The 17914-nt window shown below is 39.6% G+C and overlaps 1 protein-coding gene across 1 annotated transcript in view; it reads right to left on the bottom strand.

Moving 5' to 3' along the window:
- The window catches only part of LOC139947628 (forkhead box protein O3-like), a 75872-nt gene that overhangs the window by 47308 nt on the left and 10650 nt on the right, over positions 1-17914 (bottom strand). Inside the window, exon 2 of the mRNA XM_071945587.1 lies at positions 1242-2606. Coding sequence (XP_071801688.1) covers positions 1248-2606 — 1359 coding nt within the window. The 3' untranslated portion in view covers positions 1242-1247. The remainder of the gene's footprint in view (positions 1-1241; positions 2607-17914) is intronic.

Genomic DNA, 17914 nt, shown 5'->3' with positions numbered 1-17914 from the left:
TATAAATTTTGATGATTTTAAGGGTTTTAACTTCCTTTTATGTTATAAGTTGCATAAATCGCAATCTAACAATCCTTCAGTGTTTATGAATCTATGAAACTAAAGAATGCAATCAATTCCACTTGATAACGAGAAACTGCAAAATTAATGACTTTTCGAGAAAGCGCGCCATGCATATTCCCAAATAATCATCCAAAATGAAGTCACAAAGCCTGCCCGCTGGACATCTGAATTGTTAAAAAGTAGAACTGCTGCCTGATGAAGGTCCATGGTCTCGAGGGACGCAGAAAAAGATTTAGATTTTCAATTCATATGCATTGGACGATTACAAGTAATCTACATGTATTCTCTCCTTCTGCCTCTCTACCCCCCCCCCCCCTTCCTCCTTATCAAGTGAACAAACAGAGCTCCATGAGTTTCAGAGCAGATAATATTCTATAGTCCAGATGTAATCCAAGGCACTGGTCCAGGATGAAAAAAAAAGAAATCACATCGCAAATGAGATCTGACGGAAGTCGTACAAGTTGATCCCTTTGCATTCTTTGATTTCTTTTAATTGGTTGGGGATTTGCGTCCCCCAGTGTTTCTTGAAATATTTACATTTTTTTTCTTTTTGTATAATGACTTTTTTTTTATTCGAACGACGATGTACAGGGTCAATGACTCGACGATGATGAAGCTACAGAGTCAAGTGACAGGTTGCATTATACTAAAACTTGTCTGTTTTTAAGTAGAAACTAATTGCGTTTTTAGAAACTTTGCTCTCTAGGTACGGTTTAGTGAAATGCCAGTCACAAGCAAGGCATTCATTTATCAAGTGCTAAAGCATTGTTAATTCGGGTACTCATAGCAGAATTACAGTGTTCCTGGCGACATTGAGGGCCCCTTTCTTTAACCCTTTCATGCACCATTTATTTAAGTGATAAATTGATCTTATGGATATTAAAATTGTTTTAAATCGTTCTTTGCAAATGGAGACTCCCCCCCAAAAAAAAAAAACAGGCCACCACCCTCAAGAGTCCTCTTTCTCATTCTGAAAACTGTGCGGTCACACAATCTATTTTTCTGAAGGGATTTAAATCGGCACCTAACCATCTGTCTTGTCATAAAACCAACAAATACAATTTCTAACTAAAAAGAACCCCTCAGTCACTATCTTGTTAAGGCACACAAACAAACAGACAAATCTCTGTGGCAGACGTTCATGTATTAAGATGAAAACTGAGTGAGTTTTGACTTACCTGCCATTAATGAACCCAGTTGGGGGCGACCGTCTGGTTGTTGATTGGCCCATCAAAATTGAAGTCCAGGTTCCCGTCGTCCATCTTAAGTTCATCATGAATCACAGACTCTATGTCGCAGTGCATATCCTTAAACATGTCCACGTTAAGACTCTGAAGATCAGTGGGTACCCTGTCACTGGTGTTGGTGGTCATCGGACTGCTCTGAAGGAGTTGGTTCATGGACTGCGCGTAGTGGGCGTTGAGGGATACATGGGTGGGGCTGGACATGTGGTTGGTCTGGGACGCCGTAACAGCATTCGGCAGCAGCAGCCCCGACAGCGGGTTGCTCGGGCTGGTCTGCGGACTGAACCCTTGCAGCGACCGGCCCTGCGAGATGGAGGTCTGAACGCGGCACGTCGGCAGGTTGGTGGGACGTTGGTGCATCATACTGCCCGGCCCAAGCGTAGAGTGGGACAGCATCGGGTCGCGCTTGGACAGGATGACGCTGGGATCCTGATGTGGCATCATGGTGAAGGCTGAGGGTGTTTGCTGCTGCTGTTGTTGTGGAACATTCATGGTGAAAGGCTGTGACATGTCGGTGACGCTCATCGACGGGGAGCAGCGCTGCTGAGCCATGGGACTCATGGCGGAATTCTGGCCGTAGGGACTATACGCTGGACTCTGCACATTACTATGTACAGGGGATATATCGGACCCACTGAAGCTTGGGGAGGGGGAAAACATGTAGCCATTGGAGTTGTTTGAAACACCATTCTGGAAAAGAGGTCCGCGACTTGTGTGCTGTGGAGAGGGCCTTCTGGGTGCCGGCACTCTCAGCTGTTCAACTGAACTGTTCAGATCCGAGCTCACTGAGCCGTTCAGCGAGGCGTTAAGACTCATGGCCTGGGCGAGTGATGTTAGTTGGTCTGTATGGAGGTGATCTGGACTCTCATAAGGTTGTGTATGGTGGCCGATATCGTAGGCACCGGGTGACATGGGTGGGGCCTCGTTGTCATGCATATCCGTCAGTTCAACCATCTGATTGATGGGGGATAGACGCCCGCAACTGCTGGCGTTGGAACTGGCTCGCGAGCGGAATTCAGAACTCAGTGCGAGCGACAGCGACGTCTCAGGTTCCCCACCCTCAAACTTGGGCGTTGGGCTGGTGTTCCACTTGGCGTGCTCCTCCAGGACCTTCTTCTTGGCTCGGCCGCGTTTCTTTTCCCACTTAGGGTTGCTGGTGTCCATGCTGGAGGCTCGCCGGCGGGACGACTTACCGGGCTTAGCATCGGGGTTAATCATCCACCAGGAGCTCTTTCCCGTTCCTTCATTTTGGACCCGTACGAAGCGACTATGCAGGGAGAGGTTGTGTCGGATAGAATTCTGAAGTGGAATAAAAGAAACAGGAACAAAAGTTTGTTTTAATTATAGAAATAATAGCATGCTGATTGATTTTTGTGACAGCATTTGACATCTTGTTTAAAGTTGTTTCTAACCATTAAAAAAGTTCATTTCAAACTTTTCGAACAATTTGGCAATAATTATTTAGTTATTTAATTATTTGGCTATTTAGTGTGTTTCTAATCAATGTTCTTTTGGTAAACATGAGTCATGTGGTTTGCCAAGATGGCGACCAGGATTTAGTTTTATTCATTTTCCATTTATTATATTTGTAATTATTGTTTAACGATTATTATTTAACTGTTATTGTTGAACTATTTTGCTTAATATAATTCTGAAATTGGCCGAACTGTCATCAACATCTCTGTTCACCCAATTTACAGATTTCGACAATAAACGATACATTCAAGAGATCTTCAAATCCAGTTTCCCCGTGCCTTCTTAAACAGTGACTTAACAACATCTCTATGGTCACATTGACATATCGGCGATATTACTCTCGGCAATTATCAACAGTCCAAATATTGATATCGTCCAGCATTAGTGTGGAGTGACATAAGAGAAGAGCACCGAAGGGATGTGTGGACCTCACTACTACTGTATGTACATGTACTATGTAAAAGGCCTGTATGCTTCTTTTTTGAAAGGGCAAGGGCACCGAGGCATTTTCTCTTTGGTAAAGGGCACCCTATGAAAAATTGTACATTTCTACTGGAGCATTTCAAGGGCACCAAGGCAAGTAGGCAATCGCCTTCGTGAAGAATCAAGCCTTAGTCTCTGTCAGGGTTCAAAGGAAAAGCTACCTTGCCTTTACAACTAAGTACCTGGGCCCAATTTCATAGAGCTGCTTAAGCACAAAATTTTGCTTTTAAAGCGAAAAAAAAATCCTTGCTTAGTAAAAATCAGATTACCGGCCAAGAGTCCAGTCAATTGTTATGCTATTGTAAACAACAGCTAAACACCAGTCACAAGCAATGTACACGTATATGGCATAAAAATTTGGCAAGTAACATAAATGTAAAATAAGCGAGCTATTTTCGTGCTTAAGCAAATTTTTTGCTTAAGCAGCTCTCTGAAATTGGCCCCTGGTATGTTGGTCCACTCATAAAGCATTAATAGGTCTAAGAAATTGAATGGTCAAGCTGAGTTCCATTGGAGATACACAGTTCAAGAGAAAGAAGTACAGGTATGCATATATAACGCACAGCGACTATAAACATTCTGTTCTCTCAAACATTTCACCCCTGGGACCATTCATCTGTCAGGGTTGACATTAATGGTGATATTCATGACAAGAAACGCTTTACTAATGGTCCAGTCTCAATACCATCATGGAGTACAGTGTACATTGTACAAAAATTAACACACACACAGTAGATACCAAGGACTTTTAAATGCCATTGACACTTTCGGGCAGAAAACAAATAAAAAAGTTCACGGATTTATAAATAACTTACAGGGTTTACGAATACGGAAGGTAGTGGTGAAAGACTTCTCTTGAAATATTATTCCATGAAATGCTTTACTTTTTGAGAAAACGTTAAAACAATTATCAATTCTCGATGTCAAGAATTACGGATTTTTTTTTAAAACAAATGTCATGACACGGCGAAACGTGCAGAAACAAGGGTGGGTTTTCCCGTTATTTTCTCCTGACTCCGATGACCGATTGAGCCTAAATTTTTCAGTTTGTTATTTTTTATATAAATTGTGATACACGAAATGTGGGCCTTTTATAATACTGTTTACCGAAAGTGTCCAATGGCTTTAAGTTTACACATTTAAGGGTTTTGATTTATACCCTTTGTAAATAAATCTTTTGGCCCTGACATGAATCCCTACTTACTGTGAATGAAGATGTATTTTATAGTCTACCCGTATAATTTTCAGCTTCATTAGTTGTCAAGTTTTTGAGGGGGATAAAAGAGAAAATCACAGAGCAATGTTTTCAGGAGTTGCGTATATAATAATAATAATAATAATAATAATAATAATAATAATAATAATAATAATAATAATAATAATAATACAGCATTTTTACAGCGCACTAAATCTGTAGCACATTCAAAGGCGCTGGTCAAAAAACAAGAAGAAAATTTCACTCTACATGTATATCTGCAAAGGCTAATCTGAAGAGATGGGTTTTGAGAGAATGTTGGAATCGAGAGATGTCATGTGTGTCCTTGAGATGTTGAGGCAGAGAGTTCCAGAGGCGTGGTGAAATGTTACTGAATGCCCTGTCCCCATAGCTGGATAAACGGGTCAGAGGAACATAGAGCATGCTGCCAGATGACCTCAGACCCGGCCTGACAGGGCTGAATCATGCTCTGTATGTAGGTAGGGGATAGTCCATAGAGAGCCTTGAATGTCAGAAGGATGATTTTGTATTGGATTCTGTTGTAAATGCTAAAATAATTTTTGTGAAAATGGTTTATTCATTTCTCAAAATTGACTTGCTAACCTGTAAAGTACATTTACACCATAGCGATTTTTCAACTACAGTAAGCGCACAAATTTGCTTGTCATTAAGCAGCGCTATGAAACCGGGCCAAAGCTAGTGTAAGAGTGCTAAGGGTGAACCCTGCAACACACATGAGATATAAATTTGATGATATTGTAAACATGTATTACCAAATCTGATCTATGATCAGTTGCACAATTGAGGTAAATCTTCTCTTAGTATTTGTTAAAATAAGAACAGTTTTTTATGTTTCAAGCTGTGTATATAATGTTTAATTATCATTTTTATTCCAGTTTTGCAAACTTCTTGTCCAGTCAAAAAACTTAAGCTGCATGCCCTTTGGTCTTATGGATTTCCCCCACAAAATCTGAGCTCTGGATTCGAATTGTGTACTTGTTCACACAGTATGTGAAGTTGTTGCGCCCCAAGTGTGCATTACAATATAAAGGGGTTCATGCACTTTAAATGAGGAGACCATCTATGGACTCTGCTCATGACTATTCCATATGGGCCAGTCAAGCATCCATCGAATTATCCATCAATGGCTTCAGTCATCAACCATCCCCCCCCCCCTCCTCCCCCGTCTCATTTTTATCCTCTTGTTCTGAGGGCATTTCTAAAACGTAAAGTGCAAGAAAATAGACTGTTCTTAAAGGAACAGGTTGCCTTGGATCGGACGAGTTGCTCTTTGAAAAGCGTTTGAAACCGTTTGTTATAAAATGCACATGGTTAGAAAGATATTTTAAAAGTAGAATATAATGATCTACACAAGTATCACTCGAAATTGCACGGTTTTCCTTCTACGCCGCGAACTAACACAGTCGGCCATTTTATGGAGTCAAAATTTTGACTCCAAAAAACTGCTGACCTTGTTTCTTCGAGGCGTAAAAAGACGTGCAATCTCGAGGCATGTTTGCGTGTATCATTATATTCTACTTTTAAATTATCTATCTAACCATAAATACTTTTCAAAGCCCAACTCGACCGATCCAAAGCAACGTGTTCCTTTAATGGCACTGGCCACAGGAAATGATTTCATCCAGCAATTTTGTACAGCAAAAAACAAAGACTGAAGTTATTTTGTGCACACTGAAGGCTTATACTGAGTTGCAAATGATGATGTTTGAGTAGCAACTGATACATTTTGAATTGCATTTTGATCTGCTATACAAGGTAAATCGTTGCCCGAGAGACCTTTGGTAATTGTTAAAGACCAGTAATCTCACCTGGTGTATCCCAACATTATGCAGAAAATAACAAATATGTGAACATTTGGGCTCAATTTGTCATTCGAATTGCTAGTGAATATAATGTACGAAGAAACACCCTTGTTATACAAATATGTGTGCTTTCAGATGCCTGAAAGGCTTCAGGCAAGCAGGCATTTGAGTCCTTGGGAAAAAAAGTAAGAATATTTTATGTAGTAAGGACTGACCTACATTCTGACATGGTGTAGGCTGTAATATACATTTCAGGCTATTCAATAAGAATTTTTCAGATTTTTCCAAGGGCAAAAAAAAATCAGAAAACAAACTAAAATATCATGCCTGGCCGGGCCTAAAGTCTCAGATTCAAATATTTTTGTGTGTGTGAAGTTACCTCTTTCTATGAAACTACATGTATGTTACTTCAGAGGGAGCCGTTTCTCACAATGTTTTACTATCCATTTTATAGCTACATGTATCCATTTAAGTAGTTACCAAGTAAGTTTTTATGCTATATTTTCAGTAGTAACCAAACGTGTCCAGTGCCTTTAACTGCACTGAAGATCATCACTGGTAATAGGGTCTTTGCAGTGCATTATGCTGATGCACGCAAAATGTCAAGCCACTGGTCGATAGTACAGTACATGTATACGCCCACGCGATTGTCATGAAATGAGATCATGGGAACAGAAATTATGACATTATCAAAACAGAGCAAATCCATCCATAATGACCTGTGTATCATTGGAAAGAGTCACTTGGGACAAATTTCATAAAACCTAAGATTTATGAAATTTTACACCATTAAAGTACCAGGCCCAGCATATTAAAGACTTGGGCAGTTTGGTTAGAGTGTGGCCAAAATCCATCATTTTTATCTTTAAAGACCTGCTTGAACGAAAATGTCAAGTCGTGAACTTTGCTGAATTCCACTTAAAATCTTTTCGATCGAGAATAAGGAAATCGAGTCATATGATTATAAATAGGTTTCAATTGTGTTAAAAAACAATCATTTTGTATGCCCTTGTCCAGAGCTTTTCTGCGAGATTTGCGAAAAGCCCCGTTACGTAATCACTCTCAAAACGTCATAAGTAGATAAAGCCGCTTTGTTGCAGCGTGGATGTATAACAAAGCAAACTCCCACAAATGACGTCAGCGGCATTGTCCTTTGACGCCCGCTCTCAACGGCAGAAGTGTTTTTAGTTTTTCAAAAAACCTTTAGGTAGGGGCCTGATTTTTTACTCGATAATTATGAAAAGTTCAGAAGTGTACACATATCAAAATTACATTAAAATGGTGAACAAGTGCATTATAAACAAGTAAAAATACCATTTCTGTTGAAAACATTCCGCTCAGGTAGATGTTTAACTGTGTTTTTTTAAAGGCAGTGGACACTATTGGTAATTTCACAAAATAGTTATATAGCATATTGTGACAAGTAATAGGGAGAGGTTGATGGTATAAAACATTGTGAGAAACGGCTCCCTCTGAAGTGACGTAGTTTTCGAAAAAGAAGTAATTTTCCACGAATTTGATTTCGAGACCTCAAGTTTATAATTTGAGGTCTCAAAATCAACCATCTAAACGCACACAACTTCATGTGACAAGGGTGGTTTTTTTCTTTCATTATTATCTCGCAAGTTCGATGACCGATTGAGCTCAAATTTTTACAGCTTTGTTATTTCATACATATGTTGAGATACACCAACTGTGAAGGCTAGTCTTTGACAATTACCAATAGTGTCCACTGTCTTTAAAAAGAAGCAATGGCAGATGTTTCCATTTCAAATTCATACCCCTCTTTTAGGCACCCTTTACAATGGATGAAACAATTGTCTTGTCTTTTTACAAGATTGAAGTTTGGGCAGTTCGGCTGCCAGGGTGCGGCCTTAATCCTTTTATTTATTCTTCTCCGCCAGATACGTCACTCCACACCAAGTTGTTTGGACTTTTATAAAATTGGATTGACTGGTTATATGGGCCTGCAATTGACTATCCTTCTAAACGCTACAATTGGACAATTGGTTGGAGAAAGAACTAGATTTGTAATGTCAAACTAAATGCAAACGCATAAATCAAACGCAAACATGAAACGCAACATTCAACAAAATATCACAGATTGAATAGATTTGGAGAAACTAGGCTGTGCACTTGAACGAGTCCGTCTGGCTCAGACACAACTGAAAAGCCAATTCAATTCAACAGGAATTGCACTTTCTAGCTGGGTTTCCTTGACGTAGTAGCTTTAAAGGGAAGATACACGTTTGGTAGTTACTCAAAACAAATATTAACTTAAAAATTGACTTGGTAACAAGCATTTGAGAGCTGTTGGTAGTATAAAACATTGTGGGAAACAACTCCCTCTGAAGTTACGTACTTTTTGAGAAAGAGGCTATTCTCACTAAAATAATAAACGACTTCTAGTTAGAAGTCTTTTATTCTTATCTGAAAGCATCTGAAAGCACACAAATTTGTCCAAGAAGGGTGTTTTTTCTTTCATCACGTTCTTGCACATTCGATGACCAATTGAGCCAAAATTTTCACAGGCTTGTTATTTTATGGTTATGATGGGATACACCAAGTGAGAAGACTGGTCTTTGACAATTACCAAACGTGTACCTTCCCTTTAACGTGTACAGGATGGGACCAAACCAAAAGTTCATTCAGCCTCATCTCCACAGGTTACAGCATTATTTAAATCTCAGGTTTCCTCGTAAAAAAAAATCCTCATTGATTCCCAGATTGTAGACTCGGGCTTCCGACTCGTGCATCACCGTGGGAGGAATTCTCGTCTCAACAGGGGGGCCGGTTCAACTTCCCCCGGTAATGCACAACGGAGCAGTGTGCGACACCAGTGCCCAACCAGTCGGCCGCCATTAGCTGCCGGAACTAATGACAAGCACTAGATAATTGGGTTTGGGCCACAGTGTTAGATTGCCTGTGATGGTGGGTAATTAAATGAGCAGGGAATTTAGACGGCAATCCCATATGAAACCGAGATATGTTTGTGGAACGAAATCGGATCGAAGGAAATTAAACATGGCTAGGATTGGTTGCACATAACATAAAACAGGCAAGCTCTGCGTATTCAAAACACACAGAATACTTATTTCAGCAGCATTAAGTCAAACTTCTGAGTGTACCACTGTTGTGCGTATAAATTACTGAGAAATACTTTTTTTAAAGGAATCTGAAGGTTTTTCAGCACTTTTTTTTTCTCAGTCCTTTTGGGAAATTTCAAAATTATTTGTTGGCACTATGTGTTTTAGGCCAAATAAAGTAAAGAAAAACATCTTTAGCGTCTCACCTATTGAAAGGAAGGAGGGGGGGCCTTTTTCAAAATTGCTGCCTGACACATTTTTAAAGACAACCGGCAGATCGTTAAAATTTAAAGAGAACAAAAAGGATGCGGCCTTTAAAAGGAAGTGGGTGGGGACGCTATAACATGTATTTTATTTTGCCTTATACTGTCCATCAACTCTGGATTCAACTGAAACATCAGCTGACTGATGTAATTTCCCCTTGAGCCCAGACAGAGACAAGTTCCTTTATTAGGCCTACTAGTTCGCAAACTAATAAGAGTTTTATAAATTATATAAATTGGGTGTTAAGTGTTATGTATGATGTACATGTAGCAACTACATGTCAATGAACTGTTGCATTGCAATTTTCTAGAAGAATCAGTATTTGACAAGAAGCACAATAAAGTGTGCTTCTTTTCTCCCTGCCCCCTGGTGCCCTTAAAATGCTCACAGTAGAAACTTACAATTTCCTCACTCTAAGGTGCCCTTTACCAAGGAGAAAACGCCTTGGTGCCCTTGCCCTTTCAAAAACGATGCATACAGGCCCGTACCAGACTAAAACTCTAAAACTCAAAGTTAACATTTAAATATTACATCACTTCTCTAAAACTACAATGGATACTATAGTACATACGTACTAGGGGGCCTATTATTATTCAATTGAATAACACAAGACATCCGGCTGAGTTTACTGGCTCGTCGCAAAATTCACTGGCCGTGGTCCAGTGTTGAAATTCAAGCCCTGCCAAAGATCCATAACTTTAGACCATGGTTCTTTATCTCTAATCTCTGTTTAAAACACACACCAACCCCAGATTGATGTGTCCTCTAGATCTAAAGCACATATTTATTCAATGACAGTTATATGTTAAAGTGCACACTCTATCTTTATAGACATAAGGGAGTGTAATCACTAGATGATGTCATAACACTTTGTACACAATGCACTTTAAAACAAGCCAGTGTCCTGGTTATGTCCTTATATTATTTTCATAGAGCTGCTTAATCAAAACATACTTCTTAGCAATTTTCTGCTCAGCGGAAATTAGACTGGGCCCCTGTCTTTATCCGGCCAGATAAAGACAGGTCCCTGCTGGCAGATCCAGTGATTCCATTGGATACAATGATATTGAATAAACGTGCACCCATTATGCCCAAACAGTACACTGAATGTCACGTCCACAATGGAATTTCGGATCTCTATGTGAAATGACTGAGGTCAAAGGTTAAACTACGTTACTTACGAGCCTCAAAGTGTGACGTCAGCTGTTCACGCTAAGCGGAAATGAGCAGCATAGTTTTAATGGTAAGCACTGTTGAAGCTACATGTACGGTGGGCAGTGCTAAGCTGGCCTACCAAGGACTCACAATTTTTTGCCCAGCACTCTGAGCAAAATACATTATGCTGCCCAGCACAGATTTCAAAATATTGTCCACTGTGCATTGATCTGAGACACAGCTAATAACAGTAATTACTACATTAGGCATTCTACGCGTACACGTAAGCGGGGGGAATCCTGATCTTAAGCGCGGAATTCGGCGGTAAACAGAGCCACGAAATTGGGCCCAGATATCATCCTAATTTCATAGAGTTACTTTTACCAGCCAGAATAACATGTCAATGTATCAATTTGCATTGGTATCATGCTCATTTTTGGAACAGAAAATTGCTTTAAAGAAATTATCTGCTTAAAGACAGTGGACACTATTGGTAATTGTCAAAGACCAGTCTTCTCAGTTGGTGTGTCTCAACATATACATAAAATAACAAACCTATGAAAATTTGAGCTCAATCGGCCGTCAAAGTTGCGAGATAATAATGAAAGAAAAAACACCCTTGTCACACGAAGTTGTGTGCTTTCAGATGCTTGATTTTGAGACCTCAAATTCTAAACTTGAGGTCTTGAAATCAAATCCGTGGAAAAATCACTTCTTTCTCAAAAACTACGTCACTTCAGAGGGAGCTGTGTCTCACAATGTTTTATACCATCAACCTCTCCCCATTACTCGTTACCAGGTAAGGTTTTATGCTAAAAATAATTTTGAGTAATTACCAATAGTGTCTGACTGCCTTTAATCAGCTGCATAAAACCCGGACCAAGGTATGGATTTTCCTTATTTTAAAATATGTGTTACATGTGTAACAAAAGAGTATTGATGTTTCCAGGAAAATGCTCTAGGTATTTTCCAGGAAACAATGTACGTATATAGGCCCTACACTGCAGCATGCATTGCAATCGTAAACCAATGTGCTGAAACTAAGCTTACAAACTACAAGGAGTACATTATTAAATGTCGCAAACCGTATTGATTTTTCAAATTTTCACAAGTAAAGTTACAATTTAATTATGTACTAGCAGTAAATAAAATGTATTGTGTATGGATAATAGTACATATACATGTATAGTACATGTACTATATTGTGAGGTATACAAACATGTTCATGCACATTAATAGACATCCACAGTGTGACAGCGTGTACCAACTACTACAATATACATGTACGTATGTACCAGAGCTGCCAACATTAACATCAAGATTGTAATCAGGAAGATTTTGTACACAAATCTTTGACATTCAACATTACAAAAACTCCATTTGCAATCAGGGAGGTCTTCAAATTTGTTCATCAGACCCTGGGAAAGATTGGTTTATTTTTAGGAGCCTGCCGTCGATTTCACCAAACTCTTCCTAACTTAGGATTAATCTTAGGACTTAAGACAAGTTGAGTTCCGTATCCAAATACGTGGGAAGCATTGAACCCATCCTAAGTTAGGACGGGTTACTTGTCCTAACTCGAGTTAGGATTAATCCTAGAGTTTCATGAAATCGGCTGCAGGGAGAGTTGGCAGAATACACAATGTGACATGCAGGCATTTACAGGCTATGGAATACTATACCATCGTCCATTGCCATCGATAACCAAACTTGAGGCTGAGGGGGCAAACTTTTGCTGGGGGTGGGGGGGGGTGGTGGCACACAAAAAACAGACTTCAAATCAGAAGAGGACATGGCCTCAGATGACCTGACAAGGTCGTGGTGCCCTCTCAACCCTCAATGTTCAAGATTGACTTTCTTTCGTTTCCTTGAAAGTAAAAGTGAGCTTTTCATAATGAAAATGGGCTGACTACATGCATTACAGGGAGGTTCTACCTTCATACTCTGAGATAAAGTAAAGTTTACCAAGTTGATAAAAATCAGCTGCAATGAGGGGATTAGGATTGGCTCATGGGTTTTATCTTCTGATAATAATGTAGTCATTGGATTATTACGGTCATTGGATTATTATGATCATACCTGGCAGGCCTGTACATGTATGCTTCATTTTTGAAAGGGCAAGGGCAAAGCCATTTTCTCCTTGGTAACCGGCACCCTATGAGGAAATTGTAAATTTATACTCCAGAGCACTTCAAGGGCACCAAGTTGCCTCAGTGAAGTAATACAGACCTGGGCACCTGTGCATAGATACATTGCAGCACAGTGTACCATGGTACATGTAAGGGTCAGGCTTTACATACGAAACTGGATTGTATTAATCAGGAGCAAGTCAGGACATGTTTACCAGTGTGTGACCTTACAGATTAATGTCAATTGTCATGCAACCATCAATGCTTTTTCTCAACTTTGACCCTGGATGGTACATGCTGGGCAGAATAACATACATTAGTTTGTGTACATGCATGCACAATGTTTAACTTGATACTGTTCTGTACATAGTATTGCGTGTGCACCGGCTACCAATTACTTAAACGGCCTGACGCTTCATTTTGAAAGAGCAAGGGCACCAAGGCATTTCCTTTGTGGTACATTTGTAAATGGTAATCTTTGAGGAAACTCAAATTGTACATTGGAAAATTTCAAGGGACACCAAGGCAATGACCAGGGGCAACTCTTGTGAAGTAAGCGAAGGGCGAGTTCAATTCTACTTGCTTGACAGTCTTTGACGGAATTTGGTTTCTGATTTCAATATTTCTCTGAGGAGAATCGAAATGGGACACGGGAGCATAATCAGTCACTTCATGCATAGTAATGACAGTGTACGAAGTTGTAGTTTAGCCTACTTGTATGGCGTACCATCGTCCATAGAGCAAAGAAGTGCTTGCTCCATGGGCATACATCTGTAGGCCCTATAGGCATTGTGTACATTACAAAATGCATACGTAAACCTACGTAATGTAGCATACATTACACACAGAGTTTGCGCTCATCTTTTTCTGTAGCTAGCCAGCAGGATCAGTAAGCAAATTTCATGTGGCAAGTCGTACCACTTACAATCACATGAACATTTTGAGTGGTCCTCGGGTGTTTTTATAGGTAGCATCATGTGCAGACTACTGAGGGGAAGACTGTTTTCGATGTTATCATTATCCATTTTAGGTCTATACATATTGTGTATGCATGCTGTGTATGTTACATGTATAGTACAACAAAATACACAGGTGTAGGCCTACATGCACATGTTCACGTGTGGATGTGATGGAGTTTGTTGCAGTGCAGCATATTACCCAGTACGGTATAATGTGCATGTACATAGCCCTATATATACATCGATGCCTAGCCCCCCCCCCCCCTCCCCCTCACCCCCAAACAAACAAACCCACAAGCAGAGGAAACATGCACAATGTATTGTACTGTACATTGCAAGTACATGTTGTAAATTACAAGTAGGCCCACATCAGGGTACCTTTTCTTGTACACAATTCACCCACAGGGCTCCAGAGTGCACCAACCACAAATCCCCAAATGCCTTCACATGCAAATTGCATCGGGTGACCTCAGTTGACCCTGACATCTGGCTAACTGCCAAAGGAAATACCCACTGCTGCCTGCCTACACTATTGACAGTGCACGCTAGTATGGTAGTGTGTGTGTGATAATAAAGGTATTTAACTGATGGGTTTTCTGCTATGGATGGGCAAAGTTCACTGAGGAGGCATTTCGTGTAATATGGAATGTCCTCAAGAAAGGATACCCCATTAACATCAAGGCCTGTGTGGATTGGTCCCTTAAAGGAACACGTTGCCTTGGATCGGACGAGTTGGTCAAAACAAAAGCGTTTGTAACCGTTTTTTATAAAATGCAAATGGTTGGAAAGATGTTGTAAAAGTAGAATACAATGATCCACACAAACATGCCTCGAAATTGCGTGGTTTTCCTTTTACCTTGTCGACTAACACGTCGGCCATTTATGGGGGTCAAAATTTTGACTCCCATAAATGGCCGACCATGTTAGTTCGCACAGTAGAAGGAAAACCACGCAATTTCGAGGCAAACTTGTGTGGATCATTGTATTCTACTTTTAAAACATCTTTCCAACCATTTGCATTTTATAAAAAACGGTTACAAACGCTTTTGTTTTGACCAACTCGTCCGATCCAAGGCAACGTGTTCCTTTAAAGGTAATTGTCCAAACGAATATTATTACATTCTCACATTATCCCAAACACTATGTTATAAAATAACAAACCAGTTAAATTTTGGGATCTACTCGAAAGTACGTACCCTCTGCCTTTAAAGGCAGTTGGACACTATTGGTACTCAAAATAATTAGCATCAATAATTATTGAAAACTTACTTGGTAACGAGTAATGGGGAGAGGTTGATTGTATTTTAAAAACACATTGTGATTTTGAGGTCCTGAAATCAAGCATCTGAAAGCACACAACTTCATGTGAAAAGGGTGGTTTTTCTTCCATTGTTATCTCACAACTTTGACGATCAACTACTTGCTCAAAGTTTTCACAGGTTTGTTATTTTGTGCATGTTGAGATACACCAAGTGAGAAGACTGGTCTTTGACAATTACTAAAGGTATCCAGTGTCTTTATTAAAGACAGGGTTTACTTTTGGTAAAAGACCAGTATCCTTACTTCAAGATTTATCTCCTATACATTAAACAAGGTGGAAATTCGAGCTCTGGAAAGTACATGTACCCTCTGACTTTATAAGGGAGGGGAACTCGTCTGCCTTCAAAGGGAAAGTATTGTGTTGGTCGTTTTGTTTTTTGTTTTTTTCTGGGGTAGCAACTAATTTCCATCCTCTACATTTACAAATAACACACCATCAACCAACCTTTTAAAAAAAAGGTCCTCAAACTCAGTGGTCATTTAAGAGGAAAAGCACCAAGAACAAATTAATTTTTACCAGGAATTTTATAATCAAGTGACGTCTTTCGTGAGTAGTTCTGAGAAGCACGGTTGTTTGACCACTCAGTGTTTGGATCGATGCTCTTTAACATCGTCTTCATATGCTCTGATTGCTCCACTCTTCATACTGTATGCTCTAATTGTTTTCTAATTGTCTTATTCTGAAGCTGATCAGAGCATACTGTCTGATCAAAACATTACGTAGTCAAACCATGGTCAAACCAATGGTTCTTCTCGGAACCACCACTACTAACATACTCACAAAAGAGACCACATGTACATGTACATTGTACTTGTAAGTTGTATGGGGTCACCTTTAGAATGTCACCTAAAACCTCACTTGATTGTACTCACACCATGCAAAGTTTCAAATCATACATTAAAAGTCACCTGGAAGTGGTATTTTGTCAAAATAAAGCTTTTGTCACTAAAATATGTGTGTTAATTCTATTTCCAGGTGACTTTAATAATTCCATAGACCTAATTCTTATTTTGATTGCAGTAATTTAAATTAAGTGATTTGAGAGGTCTTATTGTTATTTTCTTGAAGTTGACAAGATTTCAGATAGAAAAACATCTCTGGACCTTTTACGTCCTCCTTTCAGCAGTAAGCAAGCTACATGTATAAGCTTTCAGATTACATACATGTAATACATACAACAGGCCTGATACTTCACGGAGGCAACGGAGGCAATTGCCTCCGTTGCCCCTTGTCATTGCCTTGGTGCCCTTGGAATGCTACAGTAGAAATTTACAATTTCCTCATAGGGTGCCCTTTTCCAGAGAGAAATTGCCTTGGTGCCCTTGCCCTTTCAAAAACGAAGCATACAGCCCTGCATACATACATGTACATAGGGCATTTGTATGTACTGTATAGCTCCACTACATCAAGAACGCAACGCATTAGATACAGGATACAGATGTTTGATACACTTTTTAAACTTAAATTTTCACAAGTTTGTTTTTTTGTGCATGTTGAGCTCTATGTTGAGATTAAACCAAGTGAGAAGAATGGTCTTTGACAAACCAAAGGTATCCAGTGTCTTTATTACTTATCAATTGTCTTCAGCTTCCAACAATTACCGCCGGACAGATGGGCAGGCAGAGGGGAGCAGGGAGACAAGCAACGGACATCCTGAACTTGGTTGAAGCTGTTTCGTTTACAACAAATAAAAGTTCTACATGGGTTCAGAAAAGCACAGTGGTTGGCTTTGGAATGTGTCAAGGTCAAAATGGTGCAAAGCTTCCTGCATAATTTAATTACAGTTTTACACGCTATTCATCAAAACGGAACTTCGCCATTGAGTTGTGACCCCAACAAACTTTGTGAAGCTAACTTTGTCTAAAATGAATTCTTGTCTTCAACAAAAAGAATACATGTTTTTATGTCAGGTGGACCCTGTCAAAATCAGTCACTTCACAGACAAACTTACTGTGTTGGCATGATGTGTCATAACACACAAATTATACATTACAAACAATCAAAAACATCACTTTCAAGTGACACTGACACTTCCATGTACATGTACATGTAGTGACATGAACGAACAAGTGAACTAAATCACTGCGACCCTCAGGCATTTTAGCTCCCTGTAAATTCAAGCTAATAAAATTAGGCATTAGTTCTAAATAGACCATATTGAATAACCCCTTTTTTGCTATGAAAGTCGCCATCTTGTAGGTCAAACCGTATGCGCGTCTACACAAGTACATCAAAGAAACACGCAGCACGCAGCGTTCCCGGCACAAGCACGCACACACACACGCACGCAGACGCCATCTTGTAGGGCAAGTATTTGAACGGTGACGTCATATTCATTCTTCTTATAGCCTATTTGCTGAGCAAATAAACCAGTTTTGAGAGTTCTGGATCTGCTTGGTGTATTGGAATGGAATTCAGTATTTGCTTCTTGCACAATCATTATTTTGAGAAATAACTTCAAACTTGTTTGTAAAACATCACTCCATAGCAAGCATCTCAAACCTCAACTTGGATTCTGGAATATTCAATGCACACCATTATTTGATAGCAATTGTTTGGCTTTTCTATCAAATGCTAAGAAAAGACTCAAATGCCCAAAGCCACGTCTAATCTTTAAAATATAGATTATTAAAAGCTATAAAAAGCTATTTTCGACAAGTCAAAAACAACCCTGGCATCATAACAAAAAAGTGTA

This window comes from Asterias amurensis, chromosome 14, assembly GCF_032118995.1.
Source record: "Asterias amurensis chromosome 14, ASM3211899v1".
Classification (NCBI taxonomy): domain Eukaryota; kingdom Metazoa; phylum Echinodermata; class Asteroidea; order Forcipulatida; family Asteriidae; genus Asterias; species Asterias amurensis.
Note: the sequence above shows the minus strand (reverse complement) of the source record. Positions and strands in the feature narration are given on the sequence as shown.